Source organism: Chroicocephalus ridibundus, chromosome 18 (genome assembly GCF_963924245.1).
Source record: "Chroicocephalus ridibundus chromosome 18, bChrRid1.1, whole genome shotgun sequence".
Lineage (NCBI taxonomy): Eukaryota > Metazoa > Chordata > Aves > Charadriiformes > Laridae > Chroicocephalus > Chroicocephalus ridibundus.
In genome coordinates, this window is record NC_086301.1 from 551,174 (window position 1) to 572,565 (window position 21,392).

The 21,392-nt window shown below is 56.6% G+C and overlaps 1 protein-coding gene across 9 annotated transcripts in view; it reads right to left on the reverse strand.

Moving 5' to 3' along the window:
- Window positions 1-6,669: 6,669 nt before the first annotated feature.
- The window catches only part of CADM1 (cell adhesion molecule 1), a 150,949-nt gene continuing 136,226 nt past the window's right edge, over window positions 6,670-21,392 (reverse strand). For 4 of the 9 annotated variants that reach the window (XM_063355422.1, XM_063355421.1, XM_063355420.1 and 1 more), the window contains 2 exons: window positions 9,730-9,861; window positions 6,670-8,518 (listed from right to left, as the gene is read on the reverse strand). In XM_063355422.1, coding sequence (XP_063211492.1) covers window positions 8,400-8,518; window positions 9,730-9,861 — 251 coding nt within the window. In that variant the 3' untranslated portion in view covers window positions 6,670-8,399. Of the gene's footprint in view, window positions 8,519-9,729; window positions 9,862-16,811; window positions 16,893-18,796; window positions 18,851-21,392 lie in introns of all 9 variants that reach the window. The other 5 variants (XM_063355414.1, XM_063355413.1, XM_063355415.1 and 2 more) reach the window with 2 other exon arrangements.

Genomic DNA, 21,392 nt, shown 5'->3' on the forward strand with positions numbered 1-21,392 from the left:
CTTAACCCCGGCATAGGTTTCTGGTTCAGAAGCCGCGTTGTGCCCCGCTCTGCACTGCGGCCGGAGGCGGGCAGGGGCCCGCGGTGGGGAATCGCGTGCCCCAGAGACAACACGGCAGCTGAAACGGCTCAGAGGAGGCAGAAACTGCTCTCATCGGGCGCAGCCGGGAGACAGCCCCCAGCAGGGAGATGCCCGTGCACGAGTAATCATCCCTCACACACGGCACGAGCAGGCCGGTGTGAAGACATCGACTGCCGCGGTGCTAAGTAACAGCAGCAGCTCCTCCGAGCCGCGAGGACTTTTGCTGGGCACGCTTCGCATCACCCGCTCCCGACTCTCCCAACGGGGACAGCCGCCGGCCCGACCGGTGAAAACGCACGGAGTTTCCATTGGACACACGAAGGGCGGCACATCCTCGGCGGGTCCTGCCCCCCACTCCTCGTCTCCCCACACATCGCGGCGGAACTGCCCGCTACACCGCTCCAGGCACCTGCTGCTGAACTCGCCGCTCGCCGGGCTACCGCAGGCTTAATGTCCCTCCCGCCACTCGCTGGATTTCCAAATTACACCTGTCCCAGGTCTGCTTTTATACACACTCCCGGGCAAGCGACGCACCACCCCCTGCCGCAACACAGCCAAACGCAATCCCCAAAGGGCCACAGGCACCTGATAAACAGGGGGGGCCTCTCCCCACAGCTTCACAGACCCCCAGCCATATCTGCCCCCTCCCCCAAGAATCAGCACACCCCAAGCCCCCCAAAAACACCCCTTACCTGCAGAGCCCCCTCCTGCTGCATCCCCCAGGGGCTGCTGGGGCTGAGCACTAAGTACCCGCAGGTGTGGAACTGGGAATTGGCCCCAGCTGGGCAGGGGCAGCCCGGCAGGGAGTCGCTCCAGCGTCCCCATCGCCGTGGCTAACGCCGCTGGGGAGGCTGTTGCCGCGGCGGGGAAGGCCGGGAGCACCTGCTGCCCCCGGGAAGCGCCGCACATCAGACATGAAACCCCGTTTTCCTCCCCTCGTGCCAATCCTGCCGGTTTGCCTGGAGTGTGCAGAAAACATTTGCCCGTGCTGTGCAGAAAACAAGCTGCCTCCCCCCGCCAGCCACTGCAAACCCCGTGCTGGCCACGCGCGCTCCAGAAAGGCGCGCGGCTGGCAGCCCCGGCCCGGGCTTGGCGGGCTGGTGGCCCTAGAGGTGCCATGGCAGCGTTCAAAGGTGGGTTGCTGCGGTGGGACTGCACAGGACCGTCTGCGATCCCAGCTCGGAAGCGCGGCACGGCTCGCACCGCTGATGGGAGAGCACCGTCCCCGCCTCCGTTTAGTTCTGATACCCCAAATGTTAGCACTCCTAAGGCAAGCCCAAGCAGCCCCTGGGAGAGCTGACAAGAGTCTGGGCACTTGCAGACAAACCCGTGAAGCTTGGCCAAGCCTGGCTCGAAAGCGGCCCGCTCGTGGCCCGAGCCAAAGCCGTCGCCTCCCCGTGCGCAGGGGCCCCTCCTGGGACAGTGATGCCGGGACGCCTCTGCCCCTCCGCCGGTCCCTCTCCCCGGAGCAGCAGCTCCACCCCGCATCCCAGCACCTCGCCATCCCAGCAGACAAGCAATCGGGCAAAGACGAGCCGGAGAGTTAAGGCAGCAGCACAGGGAGAATTGGAGCTGCGCTCGGCAGCAAATTAGACATTTAAAAAGTGAGGAGAGTGACTGGTGAAGATTAAATGCATTATAGATTTGCTGGAGGAGAGGCGAGCGAAAGAAAAGGTAGATCATTGACACCCCTCAGGCAACAGGGTGAAGATTTGTTTACGTACCGGTGTGTAATCAAGTAGGAATGAATGCGAGACACGGGGCCTTAATTTTTCATTTGCAATCAAGGCCACGAACACCTTTTCTTAGTCACAGAAAAACACTGCCATTCTCCTCGTTCCTGCTCAACAGCAGCATTACCCAGAGAAGGGAAAATTATCCAGACATAATCGGGCTGATTGCAGACGGGGACGGCCGGGGAAGGAGAGCTCCAGGGGCTGCCGGCGCCTCCCGGCCACGCTGGGAGCGGTGCTCGGGCACCCTGTCCCCCGGCGGGGACCGAGTTCCCTGTGACACGGGAGCTGTTTTGGGAACACCACCGGCTTCAGCCCTGGGCTGGGGCTTGGGGACGGATGGGATCCCTGGGAAGGGTGGGATCCCTGGGATGGGTGACATCTCTGGGATAGATGGGATCCCTGGGAAGGATGGGATCCCTGATATAGATGGCATCCCTGGGATAGATGGGATCCTTGGGATAGATGGGATCCTTGGGATGGATGGCATCCCTGGGATAGATGGGATCCCTGGGATGGATGGCATCCCTGGGAAGGATGGGATCCCTGGGATGAGTGACATCTCTGGGATAGATGGGATCCCTGGGAAGGATGGGATCCCTGGGATAGATGGCATCCCTGGGATGGATGGCATCCCTGGGATGCTGCGCCTGGGCTGCAGCTTGCTCCTGTGTTAGAAGGCTGTTTTCCAATGACGGGAAAAAAGGAATCATCCCGGATAATGTGAAGTCTCACACTGGACGGGTGGCTCCGCCGGACTCGTTGAAAGGACTCTAGGAGGAGGTGCTGATGCCAGGATCCCGGCTGGGAAGCGTGGAAGAGACGGCAAAACATGAACGCCTGGGGCACGGCACACATACAGGGCACGTCTGCAGAGGCAGGACGGAGCCGCAGGCTTTCGCCCCAGCGAGGGGGGCACCGGGCAGCACCCCCCGTCCCGGTGAGAGGCAAAGGGCCCAGGCACTGCCGGCGGGGAAGGGAACATGAAAGCGGATCACAGGCACAGGCATGCAGCCGAGCAGGGATGGAGCAGGGGCGGGGGTGCGAGGGAGCAGAGGAAGGCGAGCACGCGGAGAGGCGCGGGCTGGAGAAAACCTTCCCCATCCCATTGAAACTCCTCTGCTGCTGCCATTTTGCAGAGCCGCTGCCAAGCCGCCGCGCTGCCGGGAGCGGGGCGGGCAGCGAGGTGCCAGCCCCCGGGGATGCCGCGAGCCCGGTGTGGAGGAGAGGGGGGGCGTCTGATCAAATATTGCCTTTACTCCCAGCAGCCTTCATATCTCACGCGTGCTCGTTTCATGCCTGCCTGCTCCGGGCGGGCGAGGTGATGCCGGCGCCGCTGGCCCTGCTTGTCGCAGCAAGGAGGGAGAGGGCAGGGCTGCCGGGGCAGGGACGGCGCCGCCGGGAGGGATGCTTAACCCGGGGTACGCGAGCAGAAGGCTCTGTATCCCAAATCCCAACCGTTAACAGCCAGCTGTCGACACCCGGGCTGCGCAGGTAGGGTCGCAGAGGAGCGAAGGCAGCGAGGGATCCGCGTGGCGCTGAGGAAGGGGAGGGAATCGCAGTCACCCCAGAGGATGCTGAGAGCCAGCACGCGGGACCTGGCGGGGAGGTGAAGGACTGCACTGCTGCTGTCGGGACACGAGGCGCGTCTCTGTTTAAGCCACTCAGAGGAAACGGGGACTTCCAGAAAGCGCTCGAGGTCAATGGAGCGTCGGGAACTGCCAGCAGGTCTTTAAAGCCGTCCCTGCTCTTCCCGGCACTTTGTGTCTCAGGGTCTTTTTACGCCCTGGGGACTCCTTCCCGCTTGGTACTCGGAGACGGAGGAAACCTCCCTCGCCTCGCGGGGAGCCACATGGGAGCAGAAAAGGGAGACTCCAGCCCAGCAAAGTGCGGAAGGGCACGAGAGTCTCTGCGTGCGGAGCCATTTCGGGGGGAGCGGGGGGTCACCCCCTTCCCGGGGCGACGGCCTCGAGCAGCTCCACAAAGCCGTTAGACGGGGACACACACGGGGGGGCAGAAGCGGGTCTCCCTTACGGCACAGCCCTCGGACAGGAACGAAGCCGCAGGGGGCAGCCGAACGCTCCCCCGCTCCTGCCGGGGCTCAGGTCCCCTTCCGACCGGAGGGGAGCGTTCTCCCAAACCCCTCGCAGGCTGCCAAGCGCCCACGGATCCTCCCGGACTTTGATTTCTGCCGCTGCCGGCTGAGCAACTGCTGAACTGCATCTCTCCAGACCCCTTCTATCTATATTCTGCTGTTCTGTTCTAGCTGTCATCTTTATTCCTATTCACCCTGCACTGCTCTAGGCCTACTCCTTACAGCACTCCCGCTGCCGCCCTGCGCAACGGGATAAGAAACGGGGCCGGGAGAACGTGGGTTGCGGGGTAACAGGCAGAGGCACGTGGCTGAAACCCGCTATTAATTAGGCAGGCCTGAGCTGGGAGGGAGAAGGGCTGGGAGAGCTCGGCAGCCCGACCACGTGCGGCGCTGCCGGGTTCTTGGGGGCAGAGCCAGGGAGTCCATCCGTCCGGCCGCGTCCAGACTGGCGAGCGGGAGCGAAACGGCGCCAAGGAGGGGCGAGGAGAAGCCCGGAGGGGTGCGCGAGGAGCGGAGCTTACACGGGATGGGGAGACATCCTGACCCGAGCGAGCGCGGGGTCCGCCTGCCCGCACCCGCCGGCAGCAGAGCTGCGAAGGTCCCCATCCCGCGGCGTCTCCGAGGGGTTCTCCCTAGGAGAGCCCGTACGGCGAGGGATCGCTCTGCTCTTACCTTGCTCGGGTGGTTTTTGCGAGCCCTGGCAGTAAAGCTGGCCCAGCCCGCCATACACAGCTGCGCCTGCCCGTGCGCCGGGGCAGCTCGGCGGGTTTTGCACCGGCCAAGCACCCAAACTGGAAGCAACCGCCCCTCGGTGTGGCCCCCCGACCCAGCTGTTCCTGGATAAATATATAAACTAAAGTTTACCTATTTAACTAAAGTTTGTTTGTTTCCCTCAAGTTTATCTATTTAACTGAAGTTTCTTTCTTTAGCTAAGCTTAGCGAGGAGGTTCGCAGGCGGCCGGAGAGCAGGGGCTGGCGGAGCTTCCCCGCTCTGCGGTCACCTTGCCGTACCTTCCCACTAGCCCCAACCCCGCCGCCCTGCTGACCGTACACCCCCGTTTTTCAGGGAGGAGCTTTGGCATACAGCAGGGAATGCCTCCCCGGCTGCCTTCTGGAGCAGGACAAGGCCGGTTTAAACGTTTATTGGCCATTAGACTGAAATTATTTTCTAAGTTGTACTAACTCAGATGTTAACATATTAGCCCGAGGGATGGAATTTGGCTTTTCCCCTTCACTGCAATGCCAGCTAAAGCAGCGCTCATTCACGCTCGGAGGAGGGGAACGCACGCGAGGGAGGTAATCTGCCGCCAAGGGCTGGCAAATCGGACCCACCGGAGCTACGGCCCGGCCGAGCGCAGGGGCTGAGCCGCGCTGCCCAGGCTCGCTCCGACCCTCCATACGCCGCATTCCCGGCGCGCCGCTCACCGGGGTACGAGGTGCAGACCCACAAGGTCTGGCCCCTGGGGAGCGGGATGGGGCCGGGGCCGGCATCCCCCCATCGCTGCTGCCCCTCAGCCGGCGGGGGGAGCGCCGTTCCCAATGGATGCTGCGGGAGCGGGCGTTATCCCAGGCCGCCGCCTAGGAAATGGGATCGGAGCCTCAGAAAAAGCTCTTAGCCCCTCGTCAGGCCCCTGTGATGAGAAGCGGCCGGGCAGCCCCAGCCCAGGCACGCGGCTCCTCAGGGGCGCTACGGCAGCGTCTCTCTCGGTAGCAGCTCCGCAGCAGCAAGCCAGCGTTGTTCTCCTCCTCCTTTGTCCCAAACATAAAAGATTGATGCTTCTAATTTCGGCGCTGCAGCTGCCTCGTAACCCCATTTCAGGAGACGCGGCGAAGGGAAACGCGGGGGGAGGAAGGGACGCCGGGATCGCGGATGGCTCCGCTGAGGGCGAGCAGTGGCGAAGCCGATTCCTCCTGGCGGTACGTTTCACTGGGCTTGGTGTTCCGAGGCGAACCGACATCCCACACGGCGACTCCGAAATCCCCAGCGTTGTAAAGGGAGACGCAAGAAAACCTGGCAACAGCCAGCAGGGCACTGGAGATCGGAACGGGGCGGAGAGGGGGCGTATTTCAACGCTCACCTGCCGCCACAGCATTGAAATATTTGTCTGCTGTTAAAAGCTTGTGTACGGGGCCGCCCCCCGCTCCCCCCGCAGCTCGGGAAGGTTGAGATACCAGCCACAGGTCGACGTTCTCCGTAAGAAAACACCGCGGCAGGTACCCAGCGCGGGAAGACGCGATGGGAGCGAGCTCACGGCAAGGTGCAGCCCGCAGACCAGCTCAGCCGAGACGACGGCCCGATATCGTCTCTGCCGCGGCAGGGCATAAAGAGTGCCAAACGAGCTGGGGGTTTGTAACATTAATTTTTTTTTATTAAGAAGACAGATATTTTATAGTACTTCTTTTCCTTTGTAAAAATGGTATACATGAACCAATACAAAATGTGAATGGGAACAGATGGATATGTATTTTCTTACATCGTCACATCTTCCATGGACACCTTAAAACAGAACTGGCCTAAGGGGAAAAAATGAAAAGGCCGGGTGAATAAAGAACAAGGTTGTTTAGCATCGGTTCCGCCTCCTTCATTTGTAATACGCCTTTAAACAAGGTTGTTCTTTCTTCACGCTCCAAAATCCTAATGATCTAAAGCTGTACAAAGTAATACTCAACAATACATTTCAAACAGTGCACTGTATACTGAAGAAAAAATACATAAACCGATATACAACTAAAATTCGTAATTTCCTGGTTTTTATCCTGTTTTTCTTTTTTTTTTTTTTTTTTTTTTCCAATGTGTGGGGCCGAAATTTTGCAATCTACCTGAGACGGAAAACACCAATCAAAACACATGAACCTGAGACATGTCAACATTGTAAGTCAAAGTTACATCGGTAACACTGCACTACTGTACACTTCCAAAACAAAGATGGGCTGCTCCAAACCAGGCTGCCGATCCCGCCCCCGCGCATGTTTGCACCCTAAAAGCCCCCCGGCCCCCCCGCGCCGGCGGCTTCTCGCCGGGACCGGGGTGGCAATGGGGCTGAAGGCTCAGAAAAGAGCTGCGCTCGACAAAATCTGCTCGGGGAAAAAACAAAGGGTGTTTCGGCGAGGTTCTTCTCGTGAAAAGGGGAAAGACAGAAGACTGCCGGAGAATGGACTCGCGCTCTGCCGTCAGGCCATCCCGTTCCCAAAGGACTCCCGCATTGTAATGGTTCTGCCAAGAACAACAATTGGAAAAAAAAAAAACCAAACGAAAAACCAAAACGCACGAAAACGCTTCCCCCGAAACCCCTAAAAAAAACCCCAACCTGATGCTAAGATTAATGTTTCCCTTAAATAAATCAGCATACACCTTCCACATAAACACAGTAAAAAAAAGTACCGCTCAAAATCCAAGATTACTCACCAAAAAAAACCCAAATTCAGCATATATAATTTTAATACCGTCTTCTCACTGCGGTCGGCTACCTGTCACTGCGGATTCTAATTTACCTACGTTCTCCTTTTCACCTATGGCTTTGTAAGTCAGTTAGCACTGGCGTTTTAACGCCAATTCCCACGTTTGACTGAGCGGGTAGAGAAAAGGCAGTTTGGCTGGTCCGGCTGCTCGGCTCCAGCGCTGGGGGGGACGCGTCACCCGTGGCCGCGGCGGGACGGGAGAGGACGGCTGGAGCTGGGGGCTCTGCCTCCTCCGGCCCCCGGCAGCGGGACGCAGCGGTCCCCGGCACGGCGGGGAGATGGGCTCAGCATCCCTCCGGGGGGAAACCCCCCGTCCCGCTTCCCCGCGGCCGAGCAGCGCCTTTGCCGAGCTCCAGCCCCTTTCCTGGTCGCCAGCGCGGCAGGCACCTGGAACACGGGCAGCCACCAAGGGGTTCTCGTCGTTCGGTTATCCGAGCCTTGAGGACGATAGAGGGGGATGGGAGATGGGCACACTGAACTGCGAACTACGAAATCTAAAATGTGCTGGTTCTCCTCCGATGAGCTCGAGTTCGGAACGGAAACGGTGAAGAGAAAAAGAAAGAGAAACACCTTCAGAGAAAGCCACCTACTCCAAGGGGTCCCAGCAGGCAACTCCAGAAAGGGACCGGGAACGGGGAAACGAAGAGCCACAGAAACCCGAAGGGAACTAACGCACAGAAGCCCCTCTTCTTCCCAGCCTCCCCCCGACCCCCACGAACAGAAATTAAACAAGGCACAGAATCTTCTGCAAATGACTTCACTAAACTAAATCCAAGCTGGACTTGGCCAAAAAAAGAAAACCCAAACGAACTGAGGTGTCGAACAGCAGAGTGTACTTTACGAGGAATATTTTTACACAGCAAATCCCAGACCCTCCCAGCCTCACCGCTCTCCACCCATTTGCTTTTTTTTTTCGTTAAAAAAAAAGACACAAGCTGGTCGCAACTTCTGATATCACTGTCTCTTTAGCGTTTAAATAGGGCCAGTAGTAACCGTCCACGGTTGGACACCTCATAGAAACCAAGGCTGCTCTAGATGAAGTACTCTTTCTTTTCTTCGGAGTTGTTCTGTCCTCCCTCTGCGTTGATGATGGCTGTGTCTGCGTCGGCCGCATCGTCTGCTCCTTTGGCTTCGTGAGTGAAGTACGTACCTGCAAGGCAAGCGGGAGGCTGAGCGAGTGACGAAGCCGCGAGCGGAAAGGGAAAAAAACACCTCAACCACGAAAATACCAGGCTGGGGCACGGGAAGCCAGTGCCAGAAGAAGCAGGGCTGCTGCCGCCCGGCGCGGAGCTCCCCGCTCCTGCTCCTCGGGAACGGCCGGGGCTGGAGAGCCCCAGGACCGACCACGCTCCGGGCACCCCCGTCCCCGCTCCGACACGTGACGGCGTGTCCCGCTCTGCGCCGTCTGACTCGGAGCAGAAATTAGGGCACAGCCATTTCCCCCTCTCAGAAGCACACCCATATCGGTAAAATTGCGTTTTATACGCTTTACTTAGAGGAGAGAAATCTTTCCTCTCCGCCTTCTCTCTCCCCTGATGTGCTTTAGTTTTGTGGGTTCTGCTTTTCCCTTTCTCCTCTCTTCTCAACATCATTCACTCCATCCCGGCTGCGGCCGTAACCAGCCACTCATCCTCCGTCAGCTTTTCCACACGTACTGCATAACCCCCAGTGACCGTCAGCTCCTTCGTACAAACACGTACACAGGGCACCGCTCAAATTCTGGGGGGGGTTCGATTTGCTCTGGAAGGTGTAACGAGTTCCCAAAATGGACCGTTTTACACAAGCCCAAGCTCACGTGGCGCGTGTATTAGCTCAGGTCGACTGGGTGTTGTAGAGGGACCTCCAAATTCCCGTTTGAGGCTGCGTGCCGAGGCGCGGGCTGCAAGCTTCGGGGATGAGCCGAGCCGCGCGGCTCTGCGCATCGTTACTCGCACTAATTGTCTCCGCTACCCGGCACTGTCACAGGCGGTGCCGCGGGCTCTTCGAGAAGAGCTCAGCGTGCCCCGTGACGCGCACTGCTGCTCCAGAAAGAGAGCGGACCCCGTCTGTCAGGCATCCTGCTGCTACCATGCCTCGGAAGGGAAGGTCCTCCCCCAGCACCACCACCCGCCGGCCTCGGCGCTGGCACGCCAGATTCAGGCACTGTCTGGGGCCAACCACCGTCCTCCCGCCCTGAGCCCCGGTGCCCAGAACATCCACGGGCTGCTCCAGCCTTCCTCCTTTTCCCCTTCCCAAAGGCCCTTCGGGAGACATCCTTCCAGAGCAACCAAGGGGGGTGTCTCTCGCCTGGGACAGCCCACCACGAGCAGGGGGAAGCTCGTACCACCTCCTCTCTTCTTCCCGTTTCGGTCTTTGTCTTACCTTTATGTCTGGCAAAATATCGCCCTAAAATGATGAGCAGGCAAAGCATCGCAAACACGACCACGGCCACGACGCCACCAACCACCGCATGGTCCACGCTCCGAATGGCCCCTTCCTCACCTGCACGAGAATCTGTTGAGATCAGAAGAGGAATAAGAATTCGGGACTTATTACGATGCGCTCTGAAGGGTTTGGCTGCAGCTGCTCTCAGATGGGACAAGCCACCCTTGTGCTCTCAGAAGGAAAAGGGGTAAAGCACGGAGCTATCTAGGCAGATGAGTTCGGGCAGCGGAACGGCGCCCAAAGCCGAACTGATCTGGCGGCTGGACTCGCAAGGTGTTCTCGACTATAAGCAGCAGCACTACGACTACGCACGTGGAAGACAGCTGGGAGAGGGAGAGGAGAGATGGAGCTGGTGGTGGGTACGTGCTTTGGGGAATTTCCCTAGAACGCTCCCCAAATTTCAACCTCCCCGGGGGACGGGGGCACAGCCCATAGTGGCTCAGTATGGGAATATTAATCGTTAGCTCTGGAGAAACATCATTAACGAGCGCCCTGTTGGAAACGTTTCAACTTCAGCCCACCGACTGCTCGACCAAAACCCAACCAGCCCAGCGTGGTCAACGCGTCTACAGCCAGCCCCTCCCCAGCCTAACGCCATTCCGGCGGGAAACACAACCTTTGCTCATCAGCGCAGTTCTCGATGTCGGAGGACACGGAACTCCTGGCTCAGACTGTAAGGACCTCTTCAAAAGCAGAGAGCGAGCAATAATCGTACAGTGCCTCCGGCCGCTCTATTTCATTTCTTTAACTCCTCACCACGCAATTAGTCGTCTTTCAGAAGCGCCTCTCCCTTAGGAGGCCGTCACCCGGGAGAGGAATGACTTATTTGGCGGAGGAACAACTCCGCAATGAACCCAGAATGAGCTATGGCCGTGTAAAATGAATGTATAGCAGTGTAAACAATTTTAATTTAAGAACGCAGCTACATCAACCCTCCCTGCAATCCTAATGGCAACCGAGATTTATAACGTAGTAAAAAACAATTATTCTCCCGTTGATTAATACATTAACATTTTGGAATAGAAGCTAAACCATTGTCTCTTTTTTTTATTGAGTCGAGTGCGACACCTCCATTAAAATGATTTACTGGCCATACCTTACAATTTAAGCACAGCAGCAACAGAAACGGTAAAAATCTTTTAACTTTACATGATTTGTGAAGTCATATGTGAAGGATTTACCATTTAAATCTTTCACTACAAGAAGCACATGGCCTATAAATCTGTCCCGCATGCAGTTGCCCAGGCACCTAAGAGAAATGCATTTTACCAGGAAGACTGAGAGTGCAAATGCAAGTCAATTTTTAAGAAAGATTTATCTCCGTCTCCCTCCAAAGAACAGAGCAAATCTCTGAAGCCTCCACCTCTAATAATATTTGAAGTTTATCGATCAAGCGTACAGATCCGTGACAGCTAAAGGTAATGGTGCTCTTTTGAGCTGAAACCTGATACAAAGCTTTCCAGCAGCAGCCCGGGATTTACGCTTTCTATCGATATTTCCAATTCTGCTCCAAGATTAAGGACCGAGGGACCTAGGTAAATAACTCGTGACCGAGAGCACCATCAAGCGCCTTGTAATTAAAACAATTTGAGAAAAAAAAGCCTTCGAGCACTTCTCCGAGTAACTCCCGGCAGCGGGGTCCTGGGCTGAGCCGGGACAAGGCTGGCACAAGGCGGACGTGAGGGGACACAACGGCCAGTGGCCTCCCAGCGCCGCAGGCAGAGGGTCCTTGTCAACAACCCCTCTGACGAGCTAAAACCCGGGGCAAAAAACAAAGATTCCAAAAGCATTCGCTGCCACATCGCCTAAATCCGAGTCGTTTCCCTGTGGGAAGAGCGTGCCAGAGCGACCTGAGAGCACGTGAGGAGGAGGGACGCTGTGTCCGGCCTCCGGCAGGAGCAGACCATGCCCTCAACGCTTCCCGGCCCCGCTCGCCGACGGGGAAGCGGCACAGCCAGGTGCCAAGCGGCCCGTCTCGCCCGGGCAAAGCCTCTGCCGCCTGCCGGGGACAAAACCTGGGGAAAACCAGCAATCCCGGGCACTCCGGGCAGCGCTGCCCGAAGACAGCCTGCTCCCCGCGCCCCTCGCCGCGGGCCTGGAAAGATTGACTCTCGGCAGAGCAACCAACCCGGCCCATCCGCTGGAGCAGCTGCTGTAGACAAGCTCCGCTCCGTTTTTTAAGTGGGTTTTTTTTAGAAACTTAGCACCCAGTTCCACACGACCGCACTAAGGAGGTGACAGCAGCATCCCGGCCTGGGAGGATGAATGTCTGGCTGACATCTGGAACAGCTGAGGGGAATAAACACGCTGAGTTACAGCTCTATAATGTGCTTAGAGCAGGATTTTGCATCAAGAGCCATTTTCTCTTAATCACCATAAATTAAAGCTCAGGAAAGAGGAGGCCTGACGGGGGGTCGCTGGGCTCCTCCCGGTGGCCCATTCCCACCGACCCACGGTGCCCCAGCGTCCCCCCGGCGTCCCCGCCACCGGCATCCAGGCGGGAGCAGGGAGACAGCTCTTCCCGGAGAAGGGACTTCGGCACAAAGCAAACAGTTGTGGCCAGAGCAGTTTATTCAGTCCCACTGCGTCCGCTGGCGCACGCAGGGCCATTTTTCTTAATTATTTCTGTTAAAGACGACCTCTGCGGAGTGCCAGCCGCAAGTTTATTTTATTATGTGTGTGGCTAAATAGTTCATCTTCCAGCTTACACACTACATAAAAATTAAAATATATTCCGAGGGAGCCTCGGATGGTTGCGAAGTGTCTCATCGCCGGCCGGCGAGGCAGCGGCAGCGCACCCTGACTTACCCGGTGCTCTGTCTCTGGGTATACGAGGCTGGCAGCGACGGGAGGCTCGGGGAGTCCCGGTGCGGATGCGCGGGACGTCGATGCCCCGGGAGTGACACCTGCAACTGCGGCAGCACCGGCCACCAGCGAGGGGTTCCCCCGCCACCCTCCCTGGCCCAAAGGTGACACTGCCGGAAGGTCCGTCCTCAGCAGAGGCGCCACATTCAGAGGCAGTAAAAGACTCATCAAAATTAAATCCGCCTCGTATCTTTCCCACGTGGCATTGATTTGCTCTCCAAAGGTAAACTACTTGCAATTTTAAAGAAAAATTCGGATATTTGACATTCTTTTAGGCCCGCCATGTATTTTTCCTTCTACTTAGGCAGGGAAGTAAACACAAGCCACCCTGGAGGCCGGGGACCACCATCCCCCGGCAAAGCCAGCCATGCCCACGGCACCGCCAACGCCGCGCTCCTACTCCAGCCCTCAGACGGAGCTCCCCAAGGATGGCTCTTCACCGCACAAGCCGCTCCAGCGGGACGCCATTCCCTCTGCCAGGTACCCCTCCCTCCACACCTCCTCTCCGCCTCAGCTCCCGCGTCTCCTCAAACTCCACCTGCTCCACAGCAGGTCCCGGTTCTGCGCACGGGCGCGGAGCACGAGGCAGAGCCGGGGGCCGCCGGCCCACGGACCCCCCTCGGCAGCTCTGGACACTGCTCCAAGCAAAGCGCCTCGAACGGCACCAGCACGGGAGCCGCCACTTCACCTTCTGTCACTCACGACTTCTTTGGCAATTAAAAGCAAAGTGTCGGCTCTGTGGAACAAAGAATAATTCCCCACATTTGCGCCAAGAAAGAGAGACTTGACCTTAAAAACCGGGTTCTGCTTTAAGATGCTGTCTCCGATTCACAAAAGCTATTCCCGCTTCGTATCTATGATGAAAAAAGAAATCGCAACTTTATTACTGAAGAGGGAACAGACGAGATGGCAGGAACTGACAAAATGCCACATTATTTGCTAATCCTAATATGTTATTCTTCCTTAAGATTTGCTTTTCTCAGCACCAATTCAATTATAGATGCTACAAATCCTTCTGACATTTAATTCCCTCTTGTCAGAGAGCAGTAAATGTATACATGCAGAGCTTTCCCATTAAGATGTTAATATACGTTGGAGCACGCTGGCCTTTAAACCGAATAGGCAGAATTTTTTCTACGAGGGGTTTGTTTCTGGTTTGCTTGTGGGTTCTTCGGGGCTGGGAGCGGGAGGAGGGCGGGGAGGGGACGGCGAGGTGCAGACACCGTTGCCACCAACACGCGCGGCTCCGGGGCAGCTCGGCTGCCCCCCGTGTCGCCGGGAGGGTGCTTTGCCCGGCGCCAAAGCACCTTAAAGGAAAACTTGCAGCGATAATGGTGCAATCCACTCGGGAGAACTGCAGAGATGCAGGGGAAAAAAATTAAAAAGAAAGTAAATAAACCAATTTTCCTTTTAAAGTGCTGCGAAGCCTCCCCCGCGGGAACAGTCCGGTTGTGCCCGGCGTTAGAGGGATGCCAAAATTCGGTGTGATGGAGCTCGAAGTGCTCTGCGCGAGACGCAGCTCTGTACGCAGCAGCAGAGAGCACTCGAGTTCCGCTTCGAGTGGCGGCCAGTGAGAGACTTCGGTAGCTTTAAATCCGTTTTGGCTTATTCTTGTAATCAACTGCTCATGCAATCAACAAAAAAGAGATTACACCACTTGAACGCCAAGCCTGAAGTTTTCCTTTAACAAAAAGTGCGACTCACGAAATGGTCCGTAGACAGAAGAGAAAGGCATCTGTGGCTGGTTCCTCCTTGGGGCCACGCTAACACCACGCTAACGCCACGCTAACGCCACGCTAACGGCACTTACTCTGAGCCAGGGCGACCCGTAGCAGACGGCTAGCTGCTTATCTGCCATGGAAGTACTGTCAACTAACACCTGCGTTTTAAACCTCCCAGTTCATTGTGATGTGGCGTTTTTTTCTGGGGGGGGAGACATTTTTTAAAAAATAAATGTGTTAGCGATCTCAATTTCCTAACATTTTTGCAGAGGGAATTGTTTAAAAATAGCTTTCCGCGGCCTGGCTCAAGAGTACAAAAAAGCTGGCAGATTTTAGCAGCATCCTCCGCACAATGTGGGTCAAGCGCTTACAGCGAGGTTTAGCAGATGGAAGACTTTCCTCCTCCCATCCACTCAATGAAAAGGTTCCATTTGATTCTCTTTGTAATGAGGCTTTAAAATATATCTGCATGTATCTATGCATATTCCAGCTTCCACCCTTTTTTAAGTGGCAGCTTCTCAAGATGAAGAGAAAGCCCAGACCAGACCTGGCTGGCTGCGCTGGCCCGCAGTTTGAATCTCAATTATCCCCCCTCTGAACTCTATTAGGCTCAAACCACTTTATTTTTAGCTCCAGTGCTCCCCGACTTCTCGGGAGCGGGTGCTGCGAAGCTGGAAAAGCCACGTTTGGGATCCGCAGCACCATTCCCGGGACGACTCCTGCTCCCAAAGCGTCCCTCACCGCCTCCCCTGGGGGCTCCCGCCCCGCTTCCCGCCACGCGTCTCCGTCCCCCAGTACCGGCGCTGGGGGCAGCGCCCGGAGACGCCACCACTCCCACGGCCACTCTGTTCTCATCGGACGCCCGCTGCCCGGGTGCTCCTGCCTCCCGTCCTCGCTCCTCGCCCTCCCGCCTGCCTCTCCTTTGGTAGACCAACGTTTTGGGATACTTCTGGGGTACCTCCCACCAGCCCTGACCTTGTTCTGCGCACACTTCTGCTGTAAAAGCAGAAAACCGATGGAGGTTTTTTGTGAAAACACGGCACGGACGTTAGTTTTGGCATATTTGGATTTCTCGCTGCGATGCCACAAAAAATTTTTTCTCCTGTTTCTGGGCGAAAATTGACTTCAAGCTACTGATGTAGGACAGCACGGGCTGAACCTGTGTGTGCGTACGTAAGTTTATAGACACTAACTCCGTCGCCAGCTCCCGTGCCTCCCGCGTTACCTCACACCTGCACCACCGGAGGGAAAAGGAAACCGACATCAATTCCTCCGCAGAATTCCGAACCTGGCGATCTTTCCTTCCACCCGTTAAAGTCTAGTTAATTCAATCATTAACACACCACCGTGACTTAAGCTCCCACACGTCCCTGCTGGTGACGACGTGGCTGCTAAAGGCCTTAAGTCACTTGCCCGCTTCTGAAAAACCGGTGAAGGCAACTATTCCTCTCTGCTGCCAGGTAGGAAAGCGAACACTAGAACTAACATCTTCCCGCCGAATTAGCCGTTAGTTCTTTGGTGGGACGGAGTTTTCCAAACAACAGAGCAGCAGGAGAAGGGGGGGCTGGTGGGCAGGGCCGGGGGAAGAACAGGCGGCCGTTATTCCAGAAACACGACGAAGCGCTTCCCCGCCACGTGGGAGGCCAGAGCTCGCCGCCGGAATACGGCGGGATGAGCAGTAACGCCATCCATTACGCCGGCGCGGCAGTGAGCGCGCTACCCCTGCTCTAATTTATTGACGGACCGTTAAAGAGCAGCGTTAACCGGTTTGCCGTATTGTAATTGAATTTGGGCTAATTTAAGCCAGAGAAATTCGAGGAGTTCATCCTTCTTCAATCAATAAGCTCCCCTTCAGCGACCCGCTTCAAGGTGGCTTCATAAAAACGATGCCCTTTGTTTTCATAAATTTAACCCTCCGACAGGTGCTCAATGCCCATCGGTTGCTCCCGCAGCCTCCTCCCTGCCGGAAAAGGGAGCCCCACCAGCCGTGGATTCATCGGCAGCCCCCTCGAACAAAGGTGCCGATCAGGTTTGGACGAAGTTAACCAAACCCGACGCGCGGGTGCCTCCTGGCCGCTGTACCAGCGGGGCACCGGGAGCGGGGGGAGCGCCGGGCACCGCAGGGGACCGGGGTACAGCTGTGCCGGACGGGGAGCCGACTCCTCACGCCCGGCGCACGCAGCAGCCCGTACGTACGTACGCACCTGTCCGTGCCCGCGGCGCCCCCGTACGCACGCCCGGCAGCTCGCCCGCGCTCCCCAGCCCCGCGGGGCCGCCGAGAGAGGCTGCGGGAGCAGCAGCCCCGGGGGTGCGAGGCCAGCCCTGCCCGGACCCCGCCGCCTCCGCGCCTCAGGAACCAGAGGAGGTTTGCGAGTGGCAGGGACACACACAGGCGGACCAGGAGAAGCGAGGACAGCTCTGGAAGCTAGCTACCTGGGCGGAAGGCAAGGGATGCATTACTTAATTGCACAGTTGGCAGAGCCTCCGGCGACGCGTTTAGCGGGACAGGAGTACCTGCAAGGAACAGCAGACTGAACAAACACCGCCGCGGCACCCCGCGCTCGCCGCACCGCCGTCCGGGCACGCACCCCGGCATCCCCGGTACTCCCGGGGGCACCCGGAGCGCTCCCGACGGAGAGCTGGGCTCCAGCACCCACCTGGACCCCCCCATCTGACAGCCCCAGCCTGCCCAGCCCCGTCTGCAAGGGGGATGCCCTGGATTCAGCAGCAGCCCCCCGGAACAAAGGGGCCGATCGGCTTTGGGTGAGTTAATCAAACCCGATGCCGTGCCCCCCCAGCCTGGGCACGGCGGATGGGACGGGGACAGACTGGCCCGGAGCCCTTTCTCCAGTGACACTGGCGTATTTGGCCGGGCACGATTACCCTTTGGGTGTCCACAGGTGACCAAGAGAGCAACAAGCAAAATTTTGAGATTCTTAGGGAAAAAATAATAGAAAATCAGGAGTCAAAACGGATGCTGCAAAATGGGTGTCTGGCGGCGCACAAAGGCTGCCCGCCCCTCTGCCGGCCCTCGCAGCGGCGGCGCCCGCGCTGCTTCCTGCAAAGCTCGGGGGAGTTTCGCCTGCGCACAAGGCTCAGAAAAACGGGAACACGGAGCTGCACACCGGGGAAAAGGCGCTGGCCATCGGGCACAGCCACAGCTGCTCCGTGGCCGGCACCGCGGCACCCGAGGGGAAGGCAGGGCTGCTGGCAGACACCCATTTTGGGGAATTCCGTTGGGGAATCATTTCCCGTTCTTCTCTTCGTTGACCGGAAAGTGCATTTTTCTTTAAAAAATACAAATTAAAACAGTAACGCAGCTTATCAGAGCAAAGCAATTACTTCCCATCCCCACAGCGATAATATTTGACAGACACCTAGTGCTTCTTACCTATGAGATCTGGCCCAGGCCTGCAACAACAATTATTAGTACGGCTCAGGAGTTAGAAGACATACTGCATCAATCCATCATTTCTAACCTCTTGGCCAGAGCATACCTATAGTGGCTTACGGGAGGAGATGCCGCTGATTCCATCGCAGCAAAGGCGAGCATTTGACAGGGCGAGAGGAGGACTCGGGGCTTGGCTTTTTTTGGCCTTGCTTTTCGCCCCCCGTCACCCCCCGAAGGGGACAGGGTGGGAGCGGGCTCTCCCGCCCCCGGCCCCACAACCCCCCTCCGCGGAGCTGCTCTGACAAATGGCAGCAAAAAAACCCCAAAAACGGGTGCAGTTCTAAAAACGCTTAGGAAGACCCCGGCAAAACAGGAGGATCAGAGGTTTACGACACCTGCAGCGCTGGGACGGCCCCTCCTTGAATATACCAGCTGCGTCCTCTGAAGATGCTTTCGGTTCTTATCTGGATTAGCGCTAATTCGCAAGGACCAGCTACGAGGACGTTGTATTTATGGAACTTTCAGTCCAGCGTGGATAAAAAGAGGTTCAAACCATTTACTTGGCTCGGCCCCCGCCGATAAAACCTCCTTTCTTACCCCCAAACCGATACTCCTACTATGAGAAACCGCCACGCAGCCGAGACGTAGCGCCGGCCGCTTTCTTAAAGGCGGTTTCACACAACGGGGCAGAGCCCAGCGTTTGACCAACATCCAGTTTCAGCTCAACCCGTCTCCAAATTCAGCGTTCAAAAAATTCCGGCCGAGCAGCTGGGAGGGCAGGGGCACCTCCCCGCTCTGCGCCCTCCCGCCCCCTTTGCAAGGCTGCCGCAGAAACGGGGGCCAAAACCAAAAACGGGGCGGAAAACCCCAACGGGAAAGAGCGGACATCCAAGGTGCCAGCCCGTGCGTGGGAGGAAGGGCTACACCAGAGCAACTATACAATGCAACATGGCCAAGATGCAGAAATCGGAGTGGAACCAGTAGCTAGGGAAGAAGAGCAGCGGTGTACCTACGTACTAGCCCTTACCTGAGAGATCCCCATAGTCCAGCTCCTCTGCCGAATTGGGCAACTGAGTAAAGCCTTACAAGTAAAAACAAACTCATTTTTCTCTGCGTTTCTCGAGCGACAAAAAAACAACACACTTAAGAACCGAGGATGACATTTCTTGGGGGGGAAAAACAGAATGCGTCAATCACTTGCCACCTTCTGCCCGTGCGGGCAGGGGAACTCGTATGACAGAATTGCAATAATTTCCTTTATTACAGACAGAAACATTCCTCAGTCTACACTGTTGGCACACAAAACATGGAGTCAAAGTCACTCATTCATAACAGCATGCAAAGGCCCCCAAACTCTGTCTTTTAGTCATGGCGGGGGGCAATCTCCCAATTTGGTCCAGCTCAATTTAGGTTCTGTATACATACAGCAATGTCAAATTTTCTTCCAATTTCCCCCACAATTCAATCGCTTTTTGGTAAATGTTGACAAGCCGGGCAACGTATCAATTAGTGAATATTGCGGGTCGCGCTTCCATAGCGTAGGGCACCTGCGCGTGCAAACTGCAGGCTCTATCTTCTGCAAAAAAGAGCTGACAAAACCTCTTTTTTTTAATTTCCCAAATTGGATGAATTTACGGAAAAAGGATCTGTCCTCAAAGCTGATAAAGCAGTTAGGTGAGACATGCTTTCCTGACCCCAAAAGGCAGCCGACGCTGTCTGGAAAGCCATTATTTTCTATTTTGAAAATATTGTTTATTTTAATATTTGCCCTGAAGGGACAGCACCGGCACCGGCGCTTGGGAAACCTGGCGGCGTGAGCCCGCCGACCGCTAAAAACATTGACTTTCTTTTAAACAGCCGAGACGTTAACGCAGCGTAGTCGATGTGAGACTGTCCCCATGGGAAAGCAGCAGGCTATCTCTCTCTCTCCCTCTCTCATTAAAAATAAAACTCCTTTTCAGTGCCGGTGTTTAAAATCCATCAAGTCACCCGGAAGCTACAGGCAGAATTATCTTCTAAAGCGGGAAGGCGTTTACGTTAACAGCAAGCGGGTTGTTTGTGTGCCGCTCCCGGATTTCAGGGCGCTCCCCTTTTTTACCGCAATCCAATTTATGAATGTAATCACAGCTGACCCACGGAAGCACTGGACGTGCCAGCCCGGGCTCCGAAGAGGAGCCCTTCAACTTTTCTCTCTCCCAAATTGCTTCTGTAGAGGCTTCCCTTTCGCTTAAAAGGAACGACATTTTCTCAATAATGAGAAAGGGCAGCGTTGCATTTTTTATGAAGGCTTTTTCAAAAGAAAATGTAACAGTTCCGCAATTCAGTTTCTGCCTGCACCCGGTACGCTTAAAAATGCCGCCCAACAGTAGCAAAACCTGTTTCGAGGCATTTTAAACATGTGGTGAATTACTTCTTGACTTTTCCCGTTGAACTTCCATACCAGCTATCGGAGTCCCTTCCTCTCCCTTCGGCTCCAAAGGAGTTCCGAGCCTGCCGCGACTCCTGGTCCGCGCGGGAATGCCGGCGTGGCGCTCGGCTCCCGTCTCCCCGTGCCGCGGGGACCCTGCTTTGGGCTGCTTCCTCGGCTACCTCTGCTTTTTAAGGAAAAGCCAATTTTCTCTTTCGTACCAAGCTGTAAATAACCAATTAGGGATTCCGTTTTATGCTGCCTGTTCCGGGGCCCCGCACAGAACCCGGAGCATGTGCAGAGAGCTTTGTGATGTTTTATTCAATCGCCCCAAGGACTGGCTCCGTGAAATAGATTTAGGAATGTATTTACTGTTAGTTGCGCTTTTAAACAGGGCGTTTTCCGAAGGCAAGGCAGCCGGGCAGGCAGAGCCGCTCGGTAACGCTAACGCCGGGAGTACGGAGGCTTTTTCCTGGCGTGCCGCTGGGTCTGGCGAGACCTGCGAGGCGAGGAGCGCTCGGGCACGGCTCAGCTTTTGGCTGCAGACGAGTAAAACTCGCTCTCCGAGACCGAGCGCTACCGGGAAAAGCAACAAGAGCTTAACACGGGAGCGTTAAAGCCCCTCGTGCAAAACCCTGCCAAGGCTGCAATTAAAAATTCACATGGGCCTTCGGGGAAGAATTTGCAGCTTATAAAATAATTTACCTGCTAGAATATGGGCAAGGTATTTTCTTGTCACTCTTCATTCACGATTGGGATGCTTTCGTGATTTTAGCCTTGGCTCCAGACTTCCTGCTTTGCCAGCTTCAGAAGAGATTTTTTTTCGCCCTACCTTCTCGTGAGGACGAGCAGAAATCCTGCCGCGGTTCTGCCTCGGGGGGTGGGGGGAGCCGCAGCGCCGCCCGGAGCATCCCCCTCGCCCCCCACGTGTGTCCGGCCGGGGCTGCCCAGGGACGGCGGCTCCGTGCGACGGGCATCGCCCGCCGCCGGGGAAAACCATTCCCGAGCTCTTAAAGCTCTTCGCTTATGAGAGGGTGGGGTCAAAATTTGGGAAAAAATGGCAAAATTACTTCTGCCGTAGCAAAAGACCGTCACGTATAAGGTCACGGCTGCTTACACATGTCCTGCCGGGCAGGGGGTGCGAGGCGAGGGCTCCCCAAGGGCAGCAGCCCCGCATGGCGGGGTGAGCGCCCCGGGAAGCCAAAATCTCGCAGGT